General features: G+C 43.0%; 1 protein-coding gene across 3 annotated transcripts in view; it reads right to left on the bottom strand.

Moving 5' to 3' along the window:
- GAB1 (GRB2 associated binding protein 1) overlaps positions 1-25,784 on the bottom strand; it is a 100,907-nt gene extending 75,123 nt beyond the window's left edge. Inside the window, exon 1 of one of the 3 annotated variants that reach the window (XM_027698876.1) lies at positions 25,363-25,784. In XM_027698876.1, coding sequence (XP_027554677.1) covers positions 25,363-25,434 — 72 coding nt within the window. In that variant the 5' untranslated portion in view covers positions 25,435-25,784. The remainder of the gene's footprint in view (positions 1-25,362) is intronic. The other 2 variants (XM_027698878.1, XM_027698879.1) reach the window with 2 other exon arrangements.
- Between the last annotated feature and the right edge of the window lie 662 nt (positions 25,785-26,446).

Here is a 26,446-nt window from a genome sequence, read left to right on the forward strand (position 1 = left end):
CTCTCTTCTCAAGCACAGCCTGGCTGTTGCAGACCAGCTACTCTCCAGGTTCCTATACCCAGAAGCCAAGATAAAACCAAAGTTTCTATCTGAAGCAGAAACATTCATCAAGGCAAGAGAAGAGGAACCCAGCAAAGACAAGCAACAGCAGAGAAAGAAGTCCACAAAGCATGTCTTCTTTTACACCATCATTTTTTTCTTCAAGTGTTAATGTGCTGGGTTTGGCTGGGGTAGAGTTCATTTTCTTAATAGTAGCTGGTATGGGCTATGTTTGGATTTGTGCTGGAAACGGTGTTGATAACACAGGGATGTTTTTGTTATTGCTGAGCAGTGCTTACACAGAGCCAAGGTCTTTTCTCCCTTTCAGCAAGTGGGCTGGAGGTGCACAAGGAGCTGGGAGGGGACACAGCCAGGACAGCTGACCCCAAATGACCAAAGTGATATTCCAGACCATATAACATCATGCTCAGCATGTAAAGGTGGAGGAAGAAGGAAGGGGGGTGTTTGGAGTGATGGCATTTTGTCTTTCCAAGTAACTGTTACATAGTTGCCAGCTGGGGTTAAACCAGGACAGTAATTCAAGGAGACGGGAAGAGCTCCACTGTGGATGTGCTACATTTCTGCTGCAGACAAAATCACAAAATTAGAGTATGCTGAGTTGGAAGGGACCCATCAGGATCATTCAGTCCAGCTCCTGACCTTGTACAGGACACCCCAAGAGTCTCACCATGTACTTGAGGGCATTGTCCAAATGCTACTTGAACACTTGGTCAGGCTTAGTGCTGTGACCACTTCCCTGAGGAGTCTGTTCAGTGCCCAACCACCCTCTTGGTGAAAAAATCCCTCCTGATATCCAACCTAAACCTCCCCTAACTCAGCTTTATGCCGCTTCCTGGAGTCCTCTCACTGGCACATTCCCCCATAACAACTACAAACTTTGGGTGGTGACAGACCTCTAGAAGGACCCCTTTGCTCCAGAAAAGGGAGGAGTAGCTTATGAGGAAAGGACACTGTCAGAACTTCACCTATCTTTCCAAATGCAAAGGCTGCAATACACCCAAATAACAGATTTTTGGTCCCTGGTAAGTTCAACCTAACCGAGAAACATCTGCTGGAGATACCAGCCAGAACCACCAAGATACCCCAAGTTCCTCAGCAAACAGTATCAATACTCACAACATGCTGTGGAAGACCTTAGATATCTTTTTCTTATCCAAACTGTCCTTATAGTGCAGTGATTTTAAATGGGAACTCTCCTACTATTTTTAATTGAAAACTTTCCACTTCAAGTTTTCTCCAATTTTTGGATTCTTGACTAAGGGAGACAGTTTAAGTCAAAACAGCTGCAGAAAAGAGAGGGAGAGATATATTACAAGTTTGTACACACTTCTGCATACCTTTGCATTAGGACTTTTAAGGTGGTATGGCTTTGTCTTTGAAGGCCTGGAGAAACTCACCCAGAGTAATATTGTGAATACTAAATTCATGCTTGGATTCAGTGCAGGGTAAAGATCAATTAGGAATACAGAAGTATGCTTTGTTGGACCACCACCAAGTCTACCTGTGAAGCTCACAAGAGCTCCAGAACCGTACTTCTGAGGCTCTGCTGTTGTAGCCCAGGGGCCACATACATTTATTTGCCCTCTGGTGGTTTCCATCCACATGTTCAATACATTTGTCACTCACAAGGCATCTGGGCCATCGAGCGCTCACCACCCCACAGTCTACTTTTAGAACTGCCTTTTTTTTTTCTTTCCTGTTTTTAACCCAAAAGGGTTTTGCTGATTCCTCTTATGAACAGTGATGCCACAAGGCAGCTCCCAAGTCTGAGGCACTCTCTCATAAGCACTGCAATTTCAAAATGCAGACTTTCACGGGCAGCCAAGAAGATACAGCAGGAATGAAACAGATGTAACTATTAATGCAAGACTTTTCTTCCAGCATACTATTATTAACCTTTGAGACCTGTACACAGTCTTGCATCAGATCTCTGGAATAAAATGAAAAAAAGTAATTTTCCAAGTTAAAAAAGATTATGTCCCACAAAGCTCTCTGCAGACAGCAGAGAAGTGGATGTCTCTTCTTCCTACACAGCAAGAAAGAGTCTACCAAAGAAGCAGTTAAATCAGCCAGCATGCCAACAGGAAAGGTTTCACTTTTCACGACTGAAAGAAAAAAAAAACACAACAAAAACATATGCAGACAACAAAAAAGGAAATTCTGCTTCCATGCATCAGGCCTGAGCAGGAATATTCCACTAATAGTAGCTTCTGACTCAAGTAATAACTTCAACAAAAAAGTTGTTCCAAGTTAGTTTTTGAGCTATTCAGTTAAAAGCCTTTGCATTTTATATCACGATCCAACAAATGAAATTCCTTCCAAAACCCCACCCTTCTCTCCTTGCCAAAAGTTCACAAATTTGAAATTCTAGCCCCATCCTGGATTAACAATTCATTGCTCTGTCACCAAGTCATATTTCGCAACCAGCCTTCAATGCATTCATAGCAAGAACCATCTATAAAATCCTAAACTGCCAAGACCTGTTCCGATGCTCTCACTCCACTTGCTCCCACTCTCATTCAAGACTCCAGTGTAGCTTGAAGGCAGAGACCTGGAAAGAGCACCTCTGCCAGGGGTCCAGGTATTTTTCTGCTATAGGTACTGAGGTATTTATCAATTTAAATGGAAAGATTCACAACGTGTCAGTAAGTCTGGAGGAAGTAGAATCAATAAAGTTATTTGTCTCATTTCATTCTTTCCTCATCAAGGAAAGGAACAACTACTACTCAGAGAAGTTGCTGCAGATCATGTAACTTTTGGTGTATACGCTGATAACAATAAATCAGGAAATTCTCCAGAGCATAGCACTTGCAGTTATAAAAAATACATAGTTCCTCTACTCTGAGAATGTGTAAGTATCTATATTTTTTTAAATACTTTAAATTTTACTCCTATAGATAGTTCTTTCTGAGAAGGCTGGTCAATAACAAAATTAATTTCTGAACACAAGGAGAGAAAGCCATAGACAATCTGAAATTTAAAGACTAATAAATAGCATTTGATTTTAGGATTTCTAATTACTTTTTACATGATAGTATGAAATTCAAAGTTGAAAAATTTTAAATAGCAAAGCTATCTGGAAGCAAAGCTCTTAGGAAACAACATGACAAAGTAAGTATATTTATAGGTTTGCAAACGGGGGGGATCACTGAAGCAGCTGCACGGTTCTTGCACAGTGGACAAAAAAAAAAATATTAAAAAAGGAGGAAAATGCAGACAGAGAAGAAAAAAAGGTAGTTAAAACAAAGGCTCCAGTACTTAATTTATTCCTGTCTTAGGTTATCATGAAAGTGGTGCTGTTTTTTGTTTTTACTTTAAAACTAGTGCTTTTTTCCTTCCCCCTACCTGATCCAGTTTTCGTAAGTGCCTTTCCCAGTTTTCATAATTAAACCCATTAAATAAATAATTATACGGCTATGACGCATGTTGCTATGGCAAGGATTGCGATAGCAAAGATTCAAGCTTTTATGACTTCACTACAAGGTCACAGAGAAGCCTGTGAAACAAGAAAAATGCGTGGCAAAAAAGGCTACTTCCATTAACATCAACTGCTAGGAAAGATACTGAGATGGAGTACATGTCTGCACTCTGCAGAGTGGTCTGAGGGCAAGTGTTTCATCTCTCACTCCAGCTGCTGCAAGAAGTCACAGAAGGAAGAGAAATGTGACTCCCAACTACCTCATCCTTCTGGTTTTGTCTGAAAGGTTGGTCAGCACAGCGCTCCAACAGCGCGCGAGGCCCCAGGGCCACATACATTTATCTGCCCACTAACCCAGTCGAACACTCTTTTTTGCCTTTCAAAGTATCCGTAATAATCCTACAAGGCTGTGATCTTTAAAGAGTGTGCACTCTCTGCCAGCTAACTTTGAAGCGGCGCTCAAGGAAGATAAACACCACAGCCTGGCTTCCCATAGGAATACTGGCATCTCCCGTGCCCGCCGTTCCCACCAGAAACGCGCACGTCCAGCCTGGATGGGAGGGATACCGCAAGGTGCATGAGCAAACCAGTGGTGCCAGCCCAGGGCAGGAGGGCAGGAACATCTGGAGGCTCTCTCCGGACAGCCAGCTGCACTTGGTGGTCTCCTGGGAAGGCTCTTCACCGAGTAAGACAGAGCCCCTCAACAGTCTCAGCTGGGAAGGGAGGAGCAAGGAGAGGCCTCTAGCCCTATATCCAACAGGGTTTAGGGGGGGAGAAGAAAACCTGCCCTCAAATTACCAACCAAATTTGCTCCCAAAACAGTTAGAAACCACTGTTGCTGAAGGCCACAATTTATGACAAAGAAGCAGCCACTCGGTGCTGCTGGCCTGGCATCGGCCCTTCAGGTGACAGAGGTCTCCATACAGAGGCACAAACACCAGTCTCTAACGAGGAGCATAACGAAGATAAAGCAAAGTGGCTCTAACTTGTTGCTATTTTTACCAGTAAATCTTGTCCTAAAAATATTTGCGTGGGGGAGGAGGAAAAAAAAAAAAAAGGAGGATTTAGTGGGGTGTCAACTAAAACCTTCTCATCAAATACACACATGTATTTGAAAGCAAATAAACCGCTTTGATGCTGCTCCGTGGTGAAGTCCTACAACTCAGCGCAGAGGACAGGCAAACAGTCTTGCACATTAAGAGAAGAGGTGGGAGATTCAAAATTAGAGATGAAGAAAGCACACACTTGTACTGAACTTTCAGAACAAGTTATTCCAGTTTAACATTTTTCTTCCTGAACTGACATAGCATAAATAAGAACCAATGAATTAATGAAATGCAAAGCTTATCCCGAAGCATGAAAGTATTATAATTGTGCTGCGCTTTGCTAATTTTAGAAGACGAAGAAGAATGACTATACTATAATAAGTCAAATGTAAATATACAAGGCCATCCCATCACGCACGGTGCGTGCAGCCCACGTTATTTGATTCTTCACTGTATCCTCTCAATTTAAGGCAATAACAGCAGCAAGGAATTCCTCTACTACCTCCAGTTTGCTACACACACAAATCTATTCTACTCCAGAGGAAAGTTTACCAGTCACAATCTCCTTTACTTCAAGGCAGAGATTCTGCCTGTAGCTTTCTCCACACACAGAAATGTCAGACAGTGCAATATGGAATTATAAAGTCTTCACAGTGCTCCACACCCCTTGTTGGCTCCACCATTACCTCTGGATTCCAGGGAAAGCCAGATTTTCAACAATATAGTACCCACACACTGGGCTAACATCAGTATAGTGTGAAGATGGAAGTTTCCTACATGACACAGAAAATAATTGGACTGAAAATTGAAATAGTAAAAACAAAAAAAAACCAAATCAACAAAAGCAAACCACAGAAAGCCACCAAAACCCCCAAACTACTAAGAAGTTTCAAACAAGGGAACATCTTCCCTTCCAGCAACTATTTCCAGATAAAAATCACTATGGGTCATGGCCTCTGCTGTTATAAAGCCAGCGTTTTGCAGAAACCTTCTTCCTGTAAGAGAGATTAAGGAGGGCAGATAACTACTCAGAAATATTGAGATACAAGCCACATGGTAAACTATACATGAATATATGCTCACTATCTCTGCTTTAAGTTACCCTCAAAAACTCTGAACAATCCAGACCAAGCAAACTATGACATGCACATTAGGAAGGCTATCAAAACAGGGAAAGTCTGGAACTCCCAAGATTAGTAAGATACATTTCCTTACAACCTTTTGGGAGAGTGGGGAGAGCAGAAGAAAAAAAAAATCTGGAAATGTTTTGTTTCAGTGGAACTGTATTTTGAGTCTTCTGATGACATTTTATTACAATTTTCATGGTAAAATTAAAATATTTAGTTTTTTACTGTGAAAGAAATAACAGTTAAATATTACTATTTTATCAAAACATTTTTCTACGAAGGTCATTAAAACAATGGATTATAATTAAATATTTCTATTCATCTAGATAGCAATTCTGATATGACTCTGGGGAGTCTTCAACTTCAGAGGAACTTCAACTTTCTTGTTTGAGTAATTTCAGGTTCTCAGAGACCACCAGATATTACATATTAATGTTCAAAAGGAACAATAAAAAGCAAATCTAAGCATAAAACCCCCAAACTTTTACAACAGACTGGATTCTATAGCTGAAGCAGTTCTCATGAACAAAACTGGAAAAAAAAAATATTAACTGCAGAACTTGGTTCAAAACCAGACTTATTTCATGTTTTCCTGTTTAGCAGAATAGCGATCAACTTACAGTACTTCTGATTAACTGGCTCACTTGAAAAATTCCTTACTAAATTTTGTTTAGTATTAACTCATGAAGTTGAGTCCAAGAGGAAAAGAAAAAAATGCAACTGGCACAATTTTCCTTAGCATTGAAAGTATTTTGCTGAATGACTATTACATTCTTTTCATACTAGATCTTCCCAATGAAAGAAGTTGTTCATAGTAGCCATATTACATGAAGTACCAAAAATATTCCTATGATGAACTCCAAAAGCTCACCAAAAGACCCAAGAAGCTGATGAGCTTGGGGAGGGGGACTGAAAAAAAAAAGAAAGAAAAGAAGTCACCTCATGTAATATAAATTGTCCAACTACACAAACAGTTCCACTGTATTTCAGAACAAGCCCAAAGACCATCAATAAGAAAATCTACCACTTCTATTTACCTTCCTTAGGAACCCACGTCCCTGCCCCCCACCTTGATTTATTTTTTAAATACATAAAGGACGGTTATGGTATTTTTTGAGTGTGTCTGATTTCCCCCAATCTGCAAAAAATTGCTATCATCATTACGAGGTGCATCTCAAAAGCATGTAGACTTCATGTGCCATTAATGTGTCATACCACAGGGGCATATTTTGTTAATGCTATGTAAGATATTACAGTACATTCACGTAGCTCTGCAGAGTTTAACCACACTCACCTAACAAGACAGGCGAGTTTGGCTTATACAATACGTAAACAAGCCTTAGAGCAAACATGCAGTAGAACAAGTTGAAACATTGGTTATATTAGTTAAACCTCATTACACCTGAGTAGCCTCTTCATTTCCAGTTATTCCCATTAAGAACACTGCAGGTTAGCAAGATCAGAAAATAAAAAGTCATCACCTTCTCCACACCTGCCCCCCCCACCACCACCACTTCCAGGAATACTTTGCACAGATTGATGCAGCAGAACAATCAGAGAGTGCACAAACAGCTCTGGACCACTTCCAATTTACCCGCCCATCTATATGCAGACAGGTCTATCTTTTCCCCCCAAGCACGGTCATTGCAAAACTCAAACACGGAGCCTGCTCAGTATTAACTCGATCAGCACCAGCCTTGGTACCTCGATCCCCGTCAGTACGTGCAGGATCCTGGTGAGGGGGCTCACACAACTATTTCCCCTTGGACAGCAACAGGCTTGGATTACACTCTGGCACTTAGGATAGAGATTCTCTCCTGCGCAGAGTAATTAATTCTGTTTTGTCACACATCATTTTTAGAGAACTTTTAAAGACCTGTGAAAACAGAAAGTAGTAGCCCCAGTGGCCATATCACTGCTGTAAAGGTACTTCCCAGCTCCAACCCACTTCACACTTGCCTGACACAGGTTAGGAAGAAAGTACATGACAGAGGCACAGTCCAGGGAAGACAAGGCTGATGCCACAGGAAATACTCAAAGACTCCAAAGCTTTCTACTCTGTTCTGATGAGGGAATGCATGTGGTGAATTCTACTGGCTTCAGGTTTTGTTTTTTGGGTTTTTTATTTTTAATATATATTTTCTTCTTAGAGTAGTGAGATCATCAAATGAAAGAAATTTGGCTTTATAGTTAAAATTGCATTCTTTCAGGGGTCAGTTTTCATATTTGTGTTTGCTTTTATATCTCAATGGAATTTGAATCATGCACGCTATTTGGGGCTTTACTGAAGGATGACCACAAAGAAACTTTACAGCTGATACAGAAGACAGCAGCTTATCTTGGCAGTGCTCCCAAAAGAGCACAGATAATTCCCATGCTCACCAGTCTGTATTCTGTCAATTGTTTCTATGCAAAATTCAGGCCATTTTTGGCCTTCATGGATCTCCATGTGGGCAAAGTCCAAGCCACAAAGGAATCTCTCACTCTACCCAGATCAGACTAAAAAAGAGCAGTTACATTTAAAGCCTGCTACATGCTTTCCAGGCAAAGAGAGAGATGCTTTTCCCCATGAACTCTCCTGAAAAATTCATACACGGTTCCTTCCCTCAGTATAGACATAGGAGCATTTCACAAAAATACACAAGTGAATAGAATAGCCTCACAAATCCTTTGTACATGTAACAGAATAAGTTAGCCTCAATTGAGAACTGAATGAAAAAAACACCCTCTAGTTCTAATGGTTCAGAAAATAGTTTCACCACTTAATCCCAAATTTAGTGCAGAGTTCAAAAACAGATAAATCTATTAGAGCGGGCAGGAAAAATACTGGGATACAAGTCTCTATAGAGACACAGTGCAGTTACAAATAGCTTTTAGTACAACCTTCAAGGAGCCTGAATTTTATGAATTTATGAAAAAAACAGTTGCAGCATTTAGAGAAATACAGGCCAGTCCTGTTTAACATCTTTACTGATGATCTGGATGAGGACATCAAGTGCACCCTCAGTCAGTTCACAGATGACACCAAAATGGGTGGGAGTGTTAATCTGCTGGAGGGTAGGAGGGCTCTGCAGAGGGCTCTGGACAGGCTGGATCAGTGGGCCAAGGCCAACAGTATGAGGTTCAAGAAGGCCAAGTGCTGGGTCCTGCACTTGGGTCACAACAGCCCCATGCAGCACTACAGGCTGCGAGCAGTGGCCTTGCAGAAAAGGACCTGGGGGGTGCTGGTCAGCAGCCAGCTGAGCATGTGCCAGCATGTGCCCTGGTGGCCAAGAAAGCCAATGGCATCCTGGCCTGGACCAGCAATAATGTGGCAAGTAGGACCAGGGCAGTGATTGCCCCCCTGTAATTGGCACTGGTGAGGCCACACCCCAAATCCTGTGTCCAGTTCTGGGCCATTCACTACAAGAAAGGTGAGGTGCTGGAGTGTGTCCAGAGAAGGGCAACAGACTGGGAAAGGGTCTGGAGCAAAAGTCTGATGAGGAGCAGCTGAGGGAGCTGGAGCTCTAGAGCTTGGAGAAAAGGAGGCTCAGAGGAGACCTTACTGCTCTCTACAACCACCTGAAAGGAGGCTGTAGCCAGGTAGGGGGCAGTCTTTTTTTCCAATTAACAAGAAACAGCACAAGAGGCAATGGCCTTAAGATGTTCCAGGGGAAGTTTAGACTGGGTATTAGGAAAATTTTCTTCACTGAAAGGGTTGTCAAGCACTGGAAAAGGCTGCCCAGGGAAATGACAGAATCACCATCCCTGGAAGTGTTCAAAAACCACGCAGACATGGTTTAGGGGTGGACTTAACAGTGCTGGGTTAAGGGTTGGACTCCATGATCTTAGAGGTCTCTTCCAACCTTAATGATTCTATGAATAGGTTTAGCAGGTCTGAAAAATATGACACCAGCTCTATCTGGAAAAAGCCCGCACATCCAACCCATGGTGAATGCAGGCCAACACCTACGTGTTCCTGGAATAAGCAACTCCAGTGGTCAAGGGACTTAAGTTAGGAAATTTAGGAAAATGTTGGGCATATGTTAAAAGAACAGAGAATGTGAGTTGCAAAGACAAATTCCAAGAAAACAGAAAATACACTTAATTTGGTAGCAAAACATTAATGGTAGCAGTACACAGAAGACAAGTCAGAGAAGAGGCGGTGTTCAGGAGGAGAGACTGAAGCATGTGTCATTAATGCAAAGTTCACATAAAATGAGCATGAGAAGTCATCCACAAACAGTTCGATGGCAAGGAAGAACAAAGATGAAGGGATAGAAGCTAACAAAGAAGCTGCAGATCCTTAGGGTAAAGTGAGACCAACAGGAAAAGGCGGGGGGAAAGAAAATAGGAAAGAGTACCACTACCTTTTAGTAAGGACAAGAATGAAGCCGCAAGAGTAGCATGGTGTAATGTCACAAGGCTAAATACAAGAGCTCAAGCAAGGAGTTTTTGATTGTTTCAAAAGTGAATGAAGATGAAAAGGGAAAAAAATAAAAAGGATGAATGAACTTTTGACACAAGACGCAGCTTGGAAAAGGTCACCTGTAGGCCTGTGCAGGCATCTGCAGAGGTCATGAGGAAAGACTGAATCAGGTCAAACCCAAGGCTTCCCAAACATGGACATGTACTCGTAGATAGTTTTCTGGGAAGGCTCTTGGCTCTGAATTGAGTTACAACCTACCCCTCACAGACGACCTTCTGGGCAAGGCTTATTTACATACCCACGTTTTTACTTGAAGGACGTGGGAATGGAGATTTTGTGAAGATTCTCCTACATCCTACTAGGAAGGCAAAGATACATATTTTGTTGTCATGCCACTAATTTCTAAGTTGTTTGAACTGTTTTAATTACTATATACACACCAAGAGTTTATGGTAAACACTGTAAAATATTGCTTTACTGCATTTAGAATATGCACTTATTTGGGCATTGAGGTGTTATCACACTCAATTGAAGTTCAATGTGTTCTTTCAAATAATTTCATTAACAAAACTTTTAATCCAGACCCGTAACAAACTTAGAGGACTCTCTAATCTTTTTTTAAGTTACAGTAATAAATGACTAACAGAGCTACAGTTAGAGCAATATGTCCTTGCTATCACATACAATAATTATCCAAAACAAAGTTTCTGAATTATGCTATCGCAATCTTAAAGATTTGTTGGGTTCTGCCTAATCTTCACAATATACCTTTGGGCAAGCCTGTGAAATTATCCTTGTAAACTAAAAGCTACAATCCTGCTACATCTGCATCTGGGGACCTTTTCCTACAGGTGAATGTTTGAATGCTACCAGGGAATAACTGCAGTTGAGAGGAGTTACACTTAATAACCTCAGTGAACTTTCTTCCAATCTGTCTCTTTTTAACTATGCAGCCTGTAGTTTAGGGATCTGTTATTAAAAAAATAATTAATCGGTGTTGGATGCTGCACTTCTTCATGAAAAGCCAAGATTAACACATTGAGTCAACAACTTCTATTTTGAAATAGTTTAATTCTCTAAGGAGATGACTGCTTTCCCCAAATGATGCAGACATGTCTGCTGTTGTCTGGGCCAATTCAGAGGCTTGTTATTCACTACTCGGTTGATTTCAAAATCAGACTACCCCTTCAGAAAGTTGCAGAGACTATGACATCACATTTATGATAATTTATTGCACAATTACAGTGGCTACATCCCTGGATTCTATTTCGTGGGAAAGCATGTTTCTACTACAGTCTCAACGACTTTCTTGGCTTACGCCTGTTGACAGAATCACAAGTTTTGGTATAAAGCTTAGCCTGATTTTTTCATAACACCATAAAGGTGTTTAATAGCAACTCAAGGCTGCATAGTTCAACTGCCTAGAGAAATATTTGCACTTTAAATTGAGACTTACTGAAGTTTCACAAGCAACTCAGAAGCGCTGCTTAACAATTTGCTAAAAATCATACAACACTCCATCAGATTTCCCTTTGGTACTACTTACGTCTTCTTAAAGAAACAAAAAGCCCAATATCCTTTGAGGAGGCAAGATTGTCATTGCCTCAGATGAACGACAATAATGCAGTCACTGAAATTCAATGCAACAGCATCATTTAATAGCCTCAAGTTCAAATGAAAAGGTTTGTGCACTACTGTGATGTTTATTGACTAGAACTGATAAAATAGTACTGTGGAACATTACAAGACAAGGTAATACAAATGACTGAAAAATTTTGTTTCATTATGCTTTGGTCAGTGTTATCTTCATTCTAACCAAGACACTTTATATTACAAGCTTAAATTAAAAGACAATAGTAGACAGGTCTGTAATGCTATAATTACAGGACCCAACCCTTACATTTTTGCTTCTGATTCAGCAAAACTTTCACCACACAGCGTACAAAGGACACAAAAGTATTTTCTACATTATTTAACATGGCATTTATTTGAATATGTACTTTTAAGTTTCAAGAAATCCAAAGCACATGCAACAAACAGATAAAATAAAAATATTTTCATGCAATTGTTTCCACATTCAGTTTCCACATGGTACAGTGTTATTAAGAAACAGGTTGCCATCATTTTAGACTAGAATATATTATAAACAGGACACTGCCTTCTATTGTACTTCTTTCTTTCCAATTCCCTAGCATTGTACATTACCAAATCACACCCCCCAAGAAAATTACTTTCTTACTCCAAATACAGGAAACTCATTTCAACCCCAACCATAGAAACAGTAACTCCTCCCACTACTGTGGGAAAAAAATATAAATTCTTTAGTACACACAAGCAAACAGTGTAAGTAGGCAATGATAACAGAAAGAGTATCCAACCTACTCAACTTCCAAGATGAGCTACCAGGTTCAAAATCCCTCTAACTTACCTTTCGGAGGAACTTCATCCTTTCTTTTACTGACTGGATAAAAACAAATGGCACAAGGGAAAAGCCCACGTCCCTGTGCACGTGGAAACTGGAACATGAGGCATTCCTACGGCACGTAACAGCAGGGTTCTTTTGCTTCAACTGTCTTTTCTGAAATTTACTTTACTCTAGACTAGAGTAACATTCTGTTGCTTTGTCATACTGGTACAACTTGCAAAATGTTTTTGTTAGTTATTTTTTTTAGATCATAGACATTATGCTTTCCATGCTATACACAACATCGTCAAGAAAATCAAGGTAAGTTGTAACTGGGGAAAAGAAGGTGCTCTCTCTTCTTTTTTACAAGAAAGCATGATGAAGTCAGCATAACACTGAGGCTGTTCTTACCTCATCTAATCTGTCCTAAATATATTTGACTTATTCTCACCTTTGTGGCATCTTAGGAGGAAGAATCAGAGATGGGTGTGAGGAGGTACAGATGGATAGGAAGGTACAAATGCAAAGTTGCCAAAACAAGGACTGGATCTTTCCTCTGTTGTCTCCATTTACCAAGTTAAGTCCATTTAACAGTTCCACATGCAGTTGCAGTGTAGGAGTTGTAGTGTTCAGCACACTGTGAGGCTGGTCTATCATGATTCAGGACAAACCTTCCCCATAAAGGACAGAAACCAGCAAAGAGAGAGTGTGAATGCAACAGGAGAGGTGGGGAGTCTCCATGGGTGTAAGCTGTGTCTTCCATGCTTCATTCTGGAGTCACAGCAAATTTAAAAATAAAATGAAGGATTTTTCAAAACTTAGAAATAGGAATAACAATATGAAAAGTGAGGGTGATACACTCCTATTTCGCAGCTTTTACAAATATGGTCTGAGAGGTCCGTCAGGCTGATGGAGGCAGACCACGTGTCCCAAAGTACCCTGTGTTATCTCCCTGCCTTGCAGTGAAAGAATCCAAAAAATGAGCAAAGCCCTAATGTTAGACCAGACAGAGCTTCTCACAAGTGACTGGTTAAATGGCAGACTCTGTGTACCTCAGCACTGTATGTACATGCAAGGTATGAGAGAGAGAAGAGGCGACACCAACAGCAGCAAGACTTGAGGCAACCAGTTGCTACTGTTATTAACTTCAGAGGCTCATAATCCCACTGTTTATACTCTGCTTTTATCATCTGCTACCATTCACCTGCTGGTCCTGATCAGCCGAGCAGCTCCATCAGTTTAGAAGATAGGAAAGACAAGGAAATCAGCAGGCCACAGAAGCATGCAGTAAGCAGCTTATCCAACCTGCACACAAGTGAATTAGCTTCCCAAGCACACTGCCAGAGGGACCCCCCCACACACACACATTCATAAACACAATTTCAATTTGGAAAGGTGCCAGGAGTAAAATGTTTGTTTACTGCAGGCAGGAAGAGCTACCTATGATTCAGACATTAGGAAGTGACAGAAAGGACTAAATTATGCAATTTAAAAGTAGGAAAATAAACACGAAAGAGTTGCAATGAGAGGAAGAAGGAGAAGGAAAGGACAAAGAGACACAAGTTTTGGATCTTCTCTCTCACTTGTGCAGGGCTGAAGCCATTCATTGCAGCAGGAGGCCCCTGTAGGATTTCTTCACCTTTTAACCTTCATTCTAGAGCCCCTAGCCAGGGACTTTCCTCCTTAGCACTGAGTAAGAAACATCTGTCCAGCTCAGTCTCCAAGCTGGAAAGGACAGATCACAGTCTTCCTTATTCCCTATTTTGTTTAAGCAGAGTGAGACTTCAGAGAAGAGCATTCCATCCCTTTAAACAACAGCTCCCAGAAGCAAAGGATTGACAAAAAGAAGGCTCATTTTCCAGCCAGCTAAGGGGGGCAGGAACATCCTTCAGCTCTGTCGGATGCTGGTTGCAGAGACTGATAGGAAAACCTCTTCCCGTAAGCAGAAAGCAGGAGAAGACTCCCATGGGAACAGCACTGCCTTCCCAGCAGCTGTTGGAAGCAATCGAGCATCTCAGCAGTGCTGCTTACCACTCTGCACCTCCCATCCACAGTTTGGCAGATCCCAGCAAAAGTTTAGTTTCTTAAACTGCAGTAATAGTTCTGCATAATTAACATGCCCATTTCCAAGGCTAAAAACAGCAAACAAGCAGATCTGAATCACAGTAAGTTATGGTTGTACTGTAAGAAAACCCCGCCAAAGAACGCTATCAAATTTATGTAATGATAGTGGTGCCTCCCTCATACAATCAGTAAAGACCTTCCTGCCACTCTCTTTATAAAGCAGACAATAAATTCCTGCTCTCTTTTTTTTTTTTTTCATGGAGCTGCAGAGATTCACAGAAAAACAGAGCCATCAAATCAAGGAAAAATGCAAAGGACTGTGAATTAATTTAGCACTGAAGCACACACCACAGCAGAAAACTCTGTAGTTACTTGTCCTGGGACAAAATTACCCTGGTATGAAACCAGGGTTATGTTTCCCAATTTACACTAATGAGTCATTTGAATGCTACTCTTCACTTTAGATTTCCCCCCTGCCCCATTTCTCCCTTCCCCTCTCCAAAACTTCATAAAAATCAAAAACAGGTTTTGTCTTAGTAAAGACTCCTGAGTGCATGTAAGTGTGTTTTCTCTGCCAACAGACCTTCAGTAGTGAAGAGTAACTGAAGTTCTTTCTCACAGTGCTGACAAGCTTATGCAATTTAACTTCATTTGTGCACACAGACAACTGTATTAGATAGGTCATAACTAAGAGCGTGACATGACCTCAGCTTTGAGCTTTAAAAGCATTATTTCACACTGAGTAACAAGTCATTAGACTGCAAAACTTACTCACATAGCATGATGCAAATAATTTCAGCAATAAGAGCACACAAACAGTGAATGGAGATGCATTAGGACATGCAAGATTCAGGAAGACACAGTTACTGATATTTTGCACTTATTGAAGTTATCTCCCTTAGTAACAGGAAAGGATTTTGTAAACAACAAGTTTGTCTAATGCCACCATGAGAACATCACCCAGCGCAACACATTATTGAAAGAAGAAACATTTCTTTAAGGAAGAGCACCACAAGAAATCATGGAATTACACAACAAGTGACAGATTCAAAAGGGCGACGTTTCTGTCAGTTTGTGGCTTAAACATCAAATTAAGTTCATATAGATCACTACTTTCTAGGAAAGCAGAATTGCCAGATGGCATCACACCCATAGCCTACCTCTGACACTTCCTTCACATCGGCAGAACAAGGAAAAGACTGGATCACATAAGTGAACCACAGGAACTGGTTACAACTCGACACTTTAGAAGTCTCCTCTTATCACACTCCAGACCTCCAAGCACTCATGTTTACAGCTGGAGGATTCTCTCCAAGCCTCCCCGGAATCTCCTGCATTCCCAATGTGGATACCACATGGCAGAGCGTTCCACTGCCTCATCTGTCCTGGGAAACACAAGTCTCTTGTGTTTCAAATTGCACTGCAAACCCTCCCCCCCACACTTTCTCCCTGTCTCTTTTTCTTTTTTTTTTTTTTAATTAAACCATGCAAGGATAAATTGTGAATTCAGATCAAATCCATACATAACTTTGACATCCTCTTTCTTGGTTGTTTCACAGACTAATCCCTGTAATAATCATTAGGAGTAGCAAATAAATTATCCTCACCATGTCTTTCCTAATACGTGCCTTGCTTTTCAGTGTTAAAAGGGGCAGACTTGCTGCCAGTATTTTACCATATTTTTAAGGATCACAGATATTCATATGCCTTTTTTTTTTAAATCATAAATGTTTGCTAGATTCTGTATATGGACTTTGGAGTTCATTGAGATAAGGGACTGTTCACATGCTCTACACTGACTGGTTTCCAAAAGCAGTCCTTTCAAAGCAGCAATCATTCCTGCACCATCCCAAAAGCAGGTACAGCTTCCCTACTCCATCTGATCCTGCTTAAGAATCTACATGGAAACACAAACGTCAGAAAACTGTAACAGAAACATGCATTAAGTGTGAATGGGAACATTTGTCTAGCATATTATGTGACTCAGTGCAGTTACTCTTCATACAAAGGGAAAATGACAAACTGACACACAATTTTTGGAATTGCCTCTTTTTATTTTTTTTTATAAATGGGTATTATTCCATTTTGAAACCTAAAATCCATTTTTCCTCTGATATCATGTGTTTATTTACCCTTTTAATAACTCTCCCAAATGGACTGTAATTCTTATGTGTTGATTGCATCAAAGGTCTATTTGAAGGCACGGGTATTAACTGTGTTTGAATAGCTTCCTGTATTCTTACTCCATACCCCAAATCTAATCCTGTGAACTCCTACTGTCAGCAATAAACACCTACAGAGGGTTTATTTTGTTTTTAAATCCCAAGCCCCAGACAACATAGAAAAATAACCCAAAATCTAATTTTGTGTTGATTTTCTTTTTTCCCCCTTTTCCCTTTGAGGCGGAAATACTGTAGAGCCTGGCAGTAGCTGTGGCCCCAGAGAGAGGAGCAGGAAGAGCACAGCACGCTGGCCTGCACCACTGAAACCCATCACATTCCTCCCGGGGTGGAGACAGGCTCACCCGGAGCAAGGCAGGCAGCAGATCTGCCATCACCCTGCCCCAAGGCTGGCTGTGCTGGGAAGTGGGTGGGGAACCAGATTTACTTTGTGACAGCCACTATCTCCACTGCCACGAAGGGTTTATCTGGCGTTGTTTTCACTTATAAAGCAGCAGAACAACCCACATGTGACAAGCGAGCTGGCTGGAAAACTCCTGTGTGGGAAACAGGCAAAGGGACAAGTTTGCTTTTCTCCTGCTAGGCAAGGTTTTATCCCAATCCCCAGCTGCCATCCCCAGCCTTGCCTGCACATCACCCCACATCAAGATTCCTCATCCTGGTTAGCCAGCATGTGGCAGAAGACAAAAACTACCTCCTTTTACAAATTGCAGAGAAGACAAAGCTTTCTCCTGGCTTCCTAGAAATTCTCAGAGAAAAGAACAAGCACATCTCCTGAAAAACCATAGTTGTTTTTAAACCACTCTGCCAATAAACTGCTGTACAAAATAAAAACGAGCACAAGCTTTTCATTTAATTCACTTCTTGACATGGGACCTAAGCTCAGCTATCCAGAACTGACAAGCTGGTATTGTAACTTGGCACAGCTTCCTAGCCAAAGTATTGCCTCTTTTTCATGGTATGTTTTTAAACAGAATTATTTGCATTATGTACGGATATTATTTATAATGATACACAAGCCATATGGACATAACTGCCTGACATTTTTAATTACATATTATTATGCTACCAGCTCCAAGAGAGACAACTCTCATGCTGTCATTTACCCCAAATAACTGCTATTTACCAGAAAAAAAAGGGGAAGAAAAATGTGTCACCATAACCTCAGGGAGTTAAATCCTAAAGTTGTAATTCTGGGGCATAAAATGCAATTAAATATATTCCTTCTCAGTTAGAAAAACAAAAACATACAAAGGAAAAGCAGGTTAGAGAGTTCAACAGTTAATTCAGCTTCTTTCATCTCACAGAAAGTTACCTTATAAACATTTCCCTGCTGGATTCTGCCAAAGAGACAGGCAGATACTACGTAACATAAGATTGCTTTTTACAACTAAAAGCAGTATGGCATGTTTCAAAGAGCTTCAAAAATTCATCAGAAGAAACAAAACCTTTGTCAACAGCTGGAAGCAAATACAAGTACAAAAAACATACTATGAAACCTTTTATTGGAAGCCAGGGGTGCTTTTTAAACAAAAAAAAAATTCAACCAGCGTATTTCAGTGAACAATATTTACAAAGTTAACATTATTTTTGTAACTATGAATACTTTTTCTAAGGCAAACAAGTCACAGAATTCATAAAAGAACCACTGCAATAGCCTAATCAAGAACTGATTAAGGGAGAGTTGAGAATAAACAATATTTTACTGCAGCTGGGAGATGGCAGAATCCTCCCTCCCCACACTCCCCCCCAAAAAAACCCAAAAAAACACCAAACCAAAAAAACCCTACAGTACTGCCTCAGAACTAGTTGTTTGTACATATGAGGAGCTGAATTCCCATTAGAGTCCCTGAAACAGCAGCAAATTACACTGAACTACAATATTCCCCTGTACACAACACATACCTGCCGTGACAAGATTATCCCTTTCTGTCTGATCTTTCAGCCTGCCTTGCTCAAGTCATTTGCATGACATAAGGTCTGTCCCTCCTAATGAAATACTGCCATGAAATTGCAACAGGTGAAATTGCTTCTATTGGCAATAAAATGATTAGTCATTGAAGCACAGAAAATTTCAAGGTCATTTTGGAAAGGTCTCAAGAAGTCTGTCACAGCAACACCACAGAAGCGGGGATGAAAAAAATAAGGAGGTGTATCTTTGCTTCACATTTATTTGCTCTGCATCAAAACAAAACTTGCTCCTCATCAGTTGTACTCCCCTGCTTGACTTAAGAAAATATTTCACCCAATATATTTTGGCGATGTCTATTTTTAGACTAGAAGAAGGTGACAGCAAGACTGAAGAAGTATAAGATAGCCAAGCCAGAGCCATCTACAATACACAAATTTATTCTTTCCCTTAAAATTACTACATATTGAATCACTGATGTTCCTTCATTTTTTTGCCAAGCTATCTGTCAGAGCCATAAACCAAATTTAATGGGAAATAAATGTTTTCTAAATGTCTATAGAAGATATATTTAATTCCGATTATCTGATCCAGAAGTTATATCAAAAAAACACAACACTCCCCCCGCCTCAGAAATGATCAAACCATCATTCCAAGACTTTTAAAATTTAAAGAGAAAAGAGGACACTTGAAAGAGCTCTGTTTGTCACTTTCCTCTCTCTAAATAAAGGACTGTTAAATACCAAAGAAGATAAGGAAAATGGAAGAATTACCTCTCAGCTGAAAGAGTGACCTGGTCAACCAAAGGCTTCCAGAATTGGTGCTCATTTTGGCAGTCGAGGCCTACACTTTTTTAAGCTAAACTGTCCAATAAAACATTCATTTTTCAATACATACAATTCACTTTTCACACATCTGCTTGGGGCTTATGACTGACTAAGAGGCATGCAAAACAAGCTCATCTGCGTATAATTGGAAGTCAAATTCATGGTATTTCATTATTTCCACTGCTTAGTACATGTGTTGCTTATACTGAATTATTCAATGCTTGCAAGACTTTGTGCATTCATGGAGGAGCAGCCACTATGCAGCATCAAGAAAGTGGGAGACATCAATCTGTTTTTCCACTTCCTCTCCCTGCTCCCTGTTAGTTCCTCATTGAACTGTAATCCCCTGTGATTAGCTGCACCAGATCTTATTAACACACCTATCAAAATACAGAAGCATAGTGAAAGGATATTCATAAGCTGCTATACATCCAATTGCGAACCATCTTCAACATCACAGAGTCAGAAGTTGACTATTTCCTCATTTCTCAGCTATCATGGTTCCAAATTAAGGGTTATTATTTAGCAGTTGCTAAGAAAAATTCTTCACATCATTTACGATATTTAGAATATCTGTCTTATTTCATATGTCCAGTAGCTCACCTGCACTTCAAGAGGAAAAGGACAATTTCTGTTACTTACACCTCCGACTTTCCTATCTACACCAAGCAGAGAAAGCATCCAAGCAGTCCAGGTACCATCTGACCATACAAGCTGAGAAACATTTAAATTAACAGTACCCATCAGTGTGGTATACTACATAAAAGTTAAAATAACTAGTGGAAGGTAATCGTGCTACATGTATATTAGACTTCTTAATCTGTTTTATACTCTGTTGCCTGCTCTTACCCGCTGAAACCATTCCCAGGGAGCTGATTCAGAGCACAGGTCAAGCACTAACAGTGCTGTAGCTCTGGCAGCAAAGTCAACACCAGCTGCTGATGCGCTCTCAAAGATCACAAATACTTGTACAGTGAGTTCCACACTCCTCACGTGAGACACCCAAACAGCAAGTTTAGGGGGTAGGTATAACCCCCTATATACCAGAGATTGCCTCAGCATCTTTAGCTGGCACACAAAACAACGCGACTTCCTTCTATAATCAACAAAAACACTGTGTTTAGTCATGCTTTGAACTTCATGGTTTTCGGTTTACTAACCCATGTTTGAAAAGATCAAAAGTCAAACTGCTGTTTTCTGACTAGCGCACAGCAGAAGGGGAGGGGCAGACTTCCTTCCAGAAGGAAAGTTTTCTGCACAAACACCAATTCCTGCAAGGTCTTCAGCAACTCCTGGAGTAGCACAAGCACAATCACGTTCAGAACATTAAGATGTCACATAATGGTACTTGATTACACATCTGTCTTGAGTTAACTTAACTTGACCCAGCTCCACAGGGACAGCACTGAATGATGTCAAACTAGCTCATCTTGTTTCTTTCTCCTGTAAACCAACCGGATTGTTAAATTTGCTCACTATGCTGATGAAAGATCACAAAAAAAAAGCTTTAACACAAACAGGTGTCTTCCAGAAAAAGGGCCTTTGTCAGGCACTGCAGCTTTTACCAAATTGCAACTATTCTGCTGAATAAAACATTTCTTAACACCATTACATATCTTAGCACATTTAAGTATTACTCAAGACAGAAGAGGCACCTATGTGATTAGTGCCAAAGAGAACTGCCAAATAAACCACAGCAAAATATTCCACTTCTGTACCCATCCTGTCTGAGCCTCTATTTCAAACATCAATAACTAAGCTTAATAGTCTGGCACTTTTCAAGTCTGTCTATGACTGAAAAGATTAGAAAGTCAGAAGATACTATTTGTAGCCTTGTCTGAATTACATCAGTGCCCCTTATGTCCTGGGGAGCTCAGGCCTATTTCTCATTTTTACACTCTTTGCTTTTAAATAATTAAATGCACAATCAATAGGAATAGTCAAATAACCACAGGATTTTTTAGTAACAATTACATCAAAATTGATTCCTAATTTACTTTCAAAAACATCTTAAGAACTCTCAGAAGTGCAGGGAAGTCTTCTAGATATAGAAAAATCTGAACCAACTTATCCCAAAAAGTGTTTAGTCTATGCAGGATATTTTTGATGGAGTTTTACCTTTTATCAAATAAAATGTATTTCACTCTAAGTAGGACACATTAGAATCACAGAATTGTTAGAGTTGGAAGGGACATAGTCTAGTCCAACCCCCCTGCCAAGGCAGGGTCACCTGCAGCAGGTGATGCAGGAACACGTCCAGGTGGGTTTGGAACATCTCCAGAGAGGGAGACTCCATAACCTCTCTGGGCAGCCTGTTCCAGTGCTCTACCACCCTCAAGGTTAATAAGTTCTTCCTCATGCTGAGGTGAAACTTCTTGTGTTTTAGTTTATGACCATTGCTCCTTGCCCTGAAAAGGGTCTGACACCATCCCCTTGGCACCTGCCTTCGAGATATTTATGTGCATTAATAAGAACCCCTCAGAATACTGAGAATTATTATATTACCTCAGTAGACTTTCAGTAAACTGGTTTCATAAACCAACCATCAATGCTAAGACCCTGATTTTAAGCACATGCAGTTGTCATACTGAGCCCTAGTCTACCCCAGACAAAAGTGTAGTAGTTCTAGGAGAGAACTTAAGACTTATTCCCATTCACACAAGCTCTTCTCCCTTGCTTTACCAAGGACAGCTGTGTTTAAATATCTGGTGGTTTCATAGCATAATGGCAGTAAAAAACCCTCTATGCTGCTACCACAAAGAATCAGCTATTTTAACTGGCACGTGCACAGCAGAACTGCAACGTAGCAGAAAACCACGAAGCCAAGGCTTACTATCACTTCATAAAGGACAGATGGGGAGAAACGGGCTTTCCAACTACATCCTTAAAAATAAGGGGACCAGAGCAGAAAAAGTACAGCAGGTTAAGGTAAAGCACATAAATGTTTGCAAAGTTGAAGGCAACAGAACAAGGGAAGAAAGAAAAACATATAAGAGGGTAGCAGAAGCTGTGAAATCTAGCACTCCTCCATCCCTCTGCACAAACAAGTTCTTTCGGGTACTCGTGCAACCACAGCATAGGCTGTGGAGACCTGTGCAGGGTTTAGTCCCAGCTCCCTTCCCCTTCTCCTCTACTAAATCCACATCCCCATCTTGGAACCCCAGCTGGCACCACAAGTTACCTGTACTTTCCTCAGAGATCTGCTGCTGGAAGCAGCCACTCTATTCCATCAAACTGCTCTGAATACCAGCTCCAGGGAACCAACAGCAGGTGCCAATGGCTATCAGAACGTTAATTCATACCAAAAACACGTGAATGAGGCACGAGAATAGAACTCCTTTTAAGGAGGGAAACAGACATTGGCATTAAGGCATACATTAAAGGAAATCTGACTTTTCCACCTGCAGGACAGGGTTGGTTGGAGATTTTTTTCTTTTTTTTTAGCCTCAAAATGAGTGTAAGCCAGCTTTAATACCATGTCCTACTGTTTCAAACTAAAAATTGTAGTCCCTGTGAAACACATGCCTATGTACTAGCTTCAAAGTGCTCCTTTACGCCCTTCCTAAGAACTGAAACCACATTTAACTGCGATTTCAGACTTTTTATCTCCCTTTCCAGATGGTAACCTGGGTCTGCCCCAACACTTGCATGCAAAAACTAATAGAGCGTGAAGCTACAATTTTCCATATATACATGTGAAAAGTATGCATTGCAGAAAAGCCATTTCCTATCGAAATCACTTTCCCATCTTTTCATCTGGTGCAGCCCCTTGAAATATCACCACTATAAAATACAGCTTTAAAAAAACCACGGCTCTCTCTCCTGCGCCTTCGCTTAAGCGTAGAATTACAGAGAGCACAGGCCAACCCTTCAGTCAGTGCACTCAGCTAAAGTTCATCGTCTTAAGGACGTCAACTATTTGTTTGTTCAAAGACGGCGACCAGAATGTCAAGGTCACTTTTAGGTCTTTGAAGTGAGCGTGAACCTACAGCCTACAACCGATCTGGCACTACGGACGAGCAGGAGGAATGTTACTTGAAGTCCTCCTCTAAACAGCACCTTTCTTTTTATGCAAGCAGAAAACAGTCCAAAACAACGTGCAAGATTTAAACTCATGACCTTATGGCCTACAATGCACGAAGATGATAAACCAAGTCATGTTCATATAAGCTTTCCATATTATCACTCTGCCTCCTCAAAAAGCAGGTCCCCCTTTTCAAGTGATAATTAAGGATTTACCTCTTTCGGACAGGGAACCACTTGACCAATGCTGTAGTGAGGGTTTTCCCCTCAAAGGTTCTGTGTGATTCCAGTATGGAAGCACAGCTATAAATACACTGAAGGGACAGCTACACGGAAAGAAAGCTGGCATATTTAGGGATTGATTTATGGGATTGATTTAGGAGGGCAAACTCTTGCTTACAACTCTGTTCATTAACAGACAGCACAACTATACAGGATTTAGGGTCTGAGTGGGAAATTTTTTCAAACTTTTAAAAAACATTAATGCCTAATTCCTACACGCTGGTAAAGAGGCATCCTGTGAATACACAAATAGACTTGGAGAGTTGGCCAAAAATATAGTCCATGTCCAATTCAGCAGGGAAGCAGAACCCTGCTATGTCCCGTCAGGATGTTCCCTTTGCAAGTCTGATCCTGTGTCCTTCGCACAAACAGGACTCTTGCCATTGGGAACCAGAGAGTGGGCTATCCCAAATATTATTTTTTAATTTAAACAGAGACTCATTTCACCAGTTTCCTGGCATTTAAAAAAACCACACGTCCATAAGAGCAACAGTTCATCGAGAAGTGGCTGCTAATCGCTAACAGATGAAAACAACATGGTCACGTTAAGACCCATAATTCACAGATTCTCAAACAAATCTGAAAGTTTAGCTGCTTAAAAGGGAAAAAAAAAAACAACACTGGAAAAAGAAAAAAGAAAAGGGAAAAAAAAAAAGAAGGCCCAACATTTTGTCCCAATTACACAGATGCCGCGAAGCGAGCCGGGTGCCAATGGGAAAGGGCTCAGCCAGCAGCGATGACTCCTGGCATCACCCATCCCTCCTACGTGACCTGACAGCCTCCCCGGCGGCCCCGCAGCTCCGCTGTGCCCTGTCACGGAATCTGCCCGCTCAGCAAACGCGCTCCATTTTCCTGCCAGGAGCGCGGTGTCCGCTCCGCTGCAGCCCCTGCGAGCGCAGCCACTGCCGAGCAACAGCGGGAACAACTTCGGGAAAAGAGACAGGCATTTCTCTAACAACTCCCTCCGCCTTCTTTCTCGGTGCGGAGAGCAAGGGCAGAGCTCCCCCCCAGCCCCAGCGGGAGCGCTCCCGGGGCATCCTCGGCTCCCGCCGTCTCCGGGCCGGCAGTCCCGGCTGCGATCCCGCCGGGAGCGGCTCCCGAGTGCCGGGGCGCCCCCCGCCCTCCCTGCGATCGGGCACCAGCACCGGCACGGCAAGTGTTTACGTTTAAAAATACATATAGACCGAGCCCCGGATCCAGAGGGAAGAGGGGGAAAACTCCGCCCCCCTCCCTGCTCCCGACTCCCTCGGAAAGGCGATAAAAAGCTGGGCTGGAAACATCTGACCGCTCAGCGCCCCTTTTCATAAGGGGGGGAAAAAAAGGCGGGGGGGAGGAAAAAAAAGGAAAGTACGGAAATAAAAAAAAATAAAGGGAAAATAAAGGTTGGGGAAGCCGCACGGGACGTGCCGGGCAGAAGTCCCGGCTGGAACGGGGAGGCGGCCGGGAGGGAGGGCGGCTGGCCCGGGCCCGGCCGGCAGGGACCGCGCGGGGAGGCCGGGCCGGGCCGGGCCGGGCGGGAGCGGGAGGCGAGCGCGGAGTCCTCCGGGAGACAAGCGGGGAAAGGAGGGAGAGAAGGAGGGGGAGCGCGGCCCGCGAGTGGGAGAGGGCACTCACGTAGCGTTTCAACTTCTTCTCCGGCGGGGACTTTCGGAGCCAGCCCGAGCAGACCACCTCCCCGCCGCTCATGGCTGCGCCGCTGCCCGCCGGGGCGCTCCCTCCTTCTCCTCCTTCTCCTCAGGCAACGGCGACGGCACCGGCGCCCGGGCCGAGGGAGCCCCGATCCGCGGCGGCGGCAGCACCGTGCCCGCCCCGGCCTCCCGGGGCTGCGGGGCGAGGGGCGGGACGGGGCGCGGGGTGTGTGTGTGCCTGTCTCTCTCGGACAACAACCCGCCGGAGCGGAGCGGCGAGAGGGGCTGAGGCGGGAGGGTCCCCCCTTCCTCCTCCTCCACCTCGCCGCCGCCGAGTCACACGGACATCGGGAGCGACGACAGGGGCGGCCGCCGCCCCGCCGCAACTTCGGCGTCCCAGGGCAGGATCCAGGATCCAGCCACCGCCCCGCGCCGGTGGCACCGCCCCCGCGCCCCGCCGGGACCCTCCCGCCGGGAACGGCCGCGGGGGGCTCCGCTCCCCTCCCTCCCCTCGCCCCGCCGAGCTCAGCGCCGGCCGCCGCGGCTCCACGGGCTCGCTCCTTCCCCTTCCCTTGCTTCCTCCTCCCCCTGCGCCCGGGAGGAGGGGATCGACCAGCGCTGCTGCCTTCCCTCCCTCGCCTTGCCCTGCGCGGGGAGTGGCGGGGCGGTGGTCTCGCCCCGGGCTTGGGGCCGTGGCCGGGGGCTTGGTCCGCTCCCTCCCGGCCAGCGAGGGAGGGGTTTACCCTGGAATTCACCGCGCCGTGTCCCCCCCCCGCCCCTCAAGCCCCTTTCCCCCTCGGCGCCGAGCGGCGACACCTCCCCTGCCGGCCCCGCCTGCCCCCGCCCCGGCGCCGCCCCGAGCGCGGCGGCGGCGGCTCCCCCCGAAACTCCGCCGGAGCCTTTTCAAACAACAAGGGCTTGGAAAGGGAGAGGGAGAGAGAGAGGGAGGGAGGGACGGACGGACGGGCTTCCCAGAGGGATCCTGGGAGCTGTAGTCGGCGGCCGGCGGGGACTGCGACGGCGCGGAGGGGCCGGGGGCGAAGGACGGGCTGGCGGCGCTGAGGGTGGCG

Source organism: Neopelma chrysocephalum, unplaced genomic scaffold (assembly GCF_003984885.1).
Source record: "Neopelma chrysocephalum unplaced genomic scaffold, ASM398488v2 Primary Assembly neopelma1_133, whole genome shotgun sequence".
NCBI lineage: Eukaryota > Metazoa > Chordata > Aves > Passeriformes > Pipridae > Neopelma > Neopelma chrysocephalum.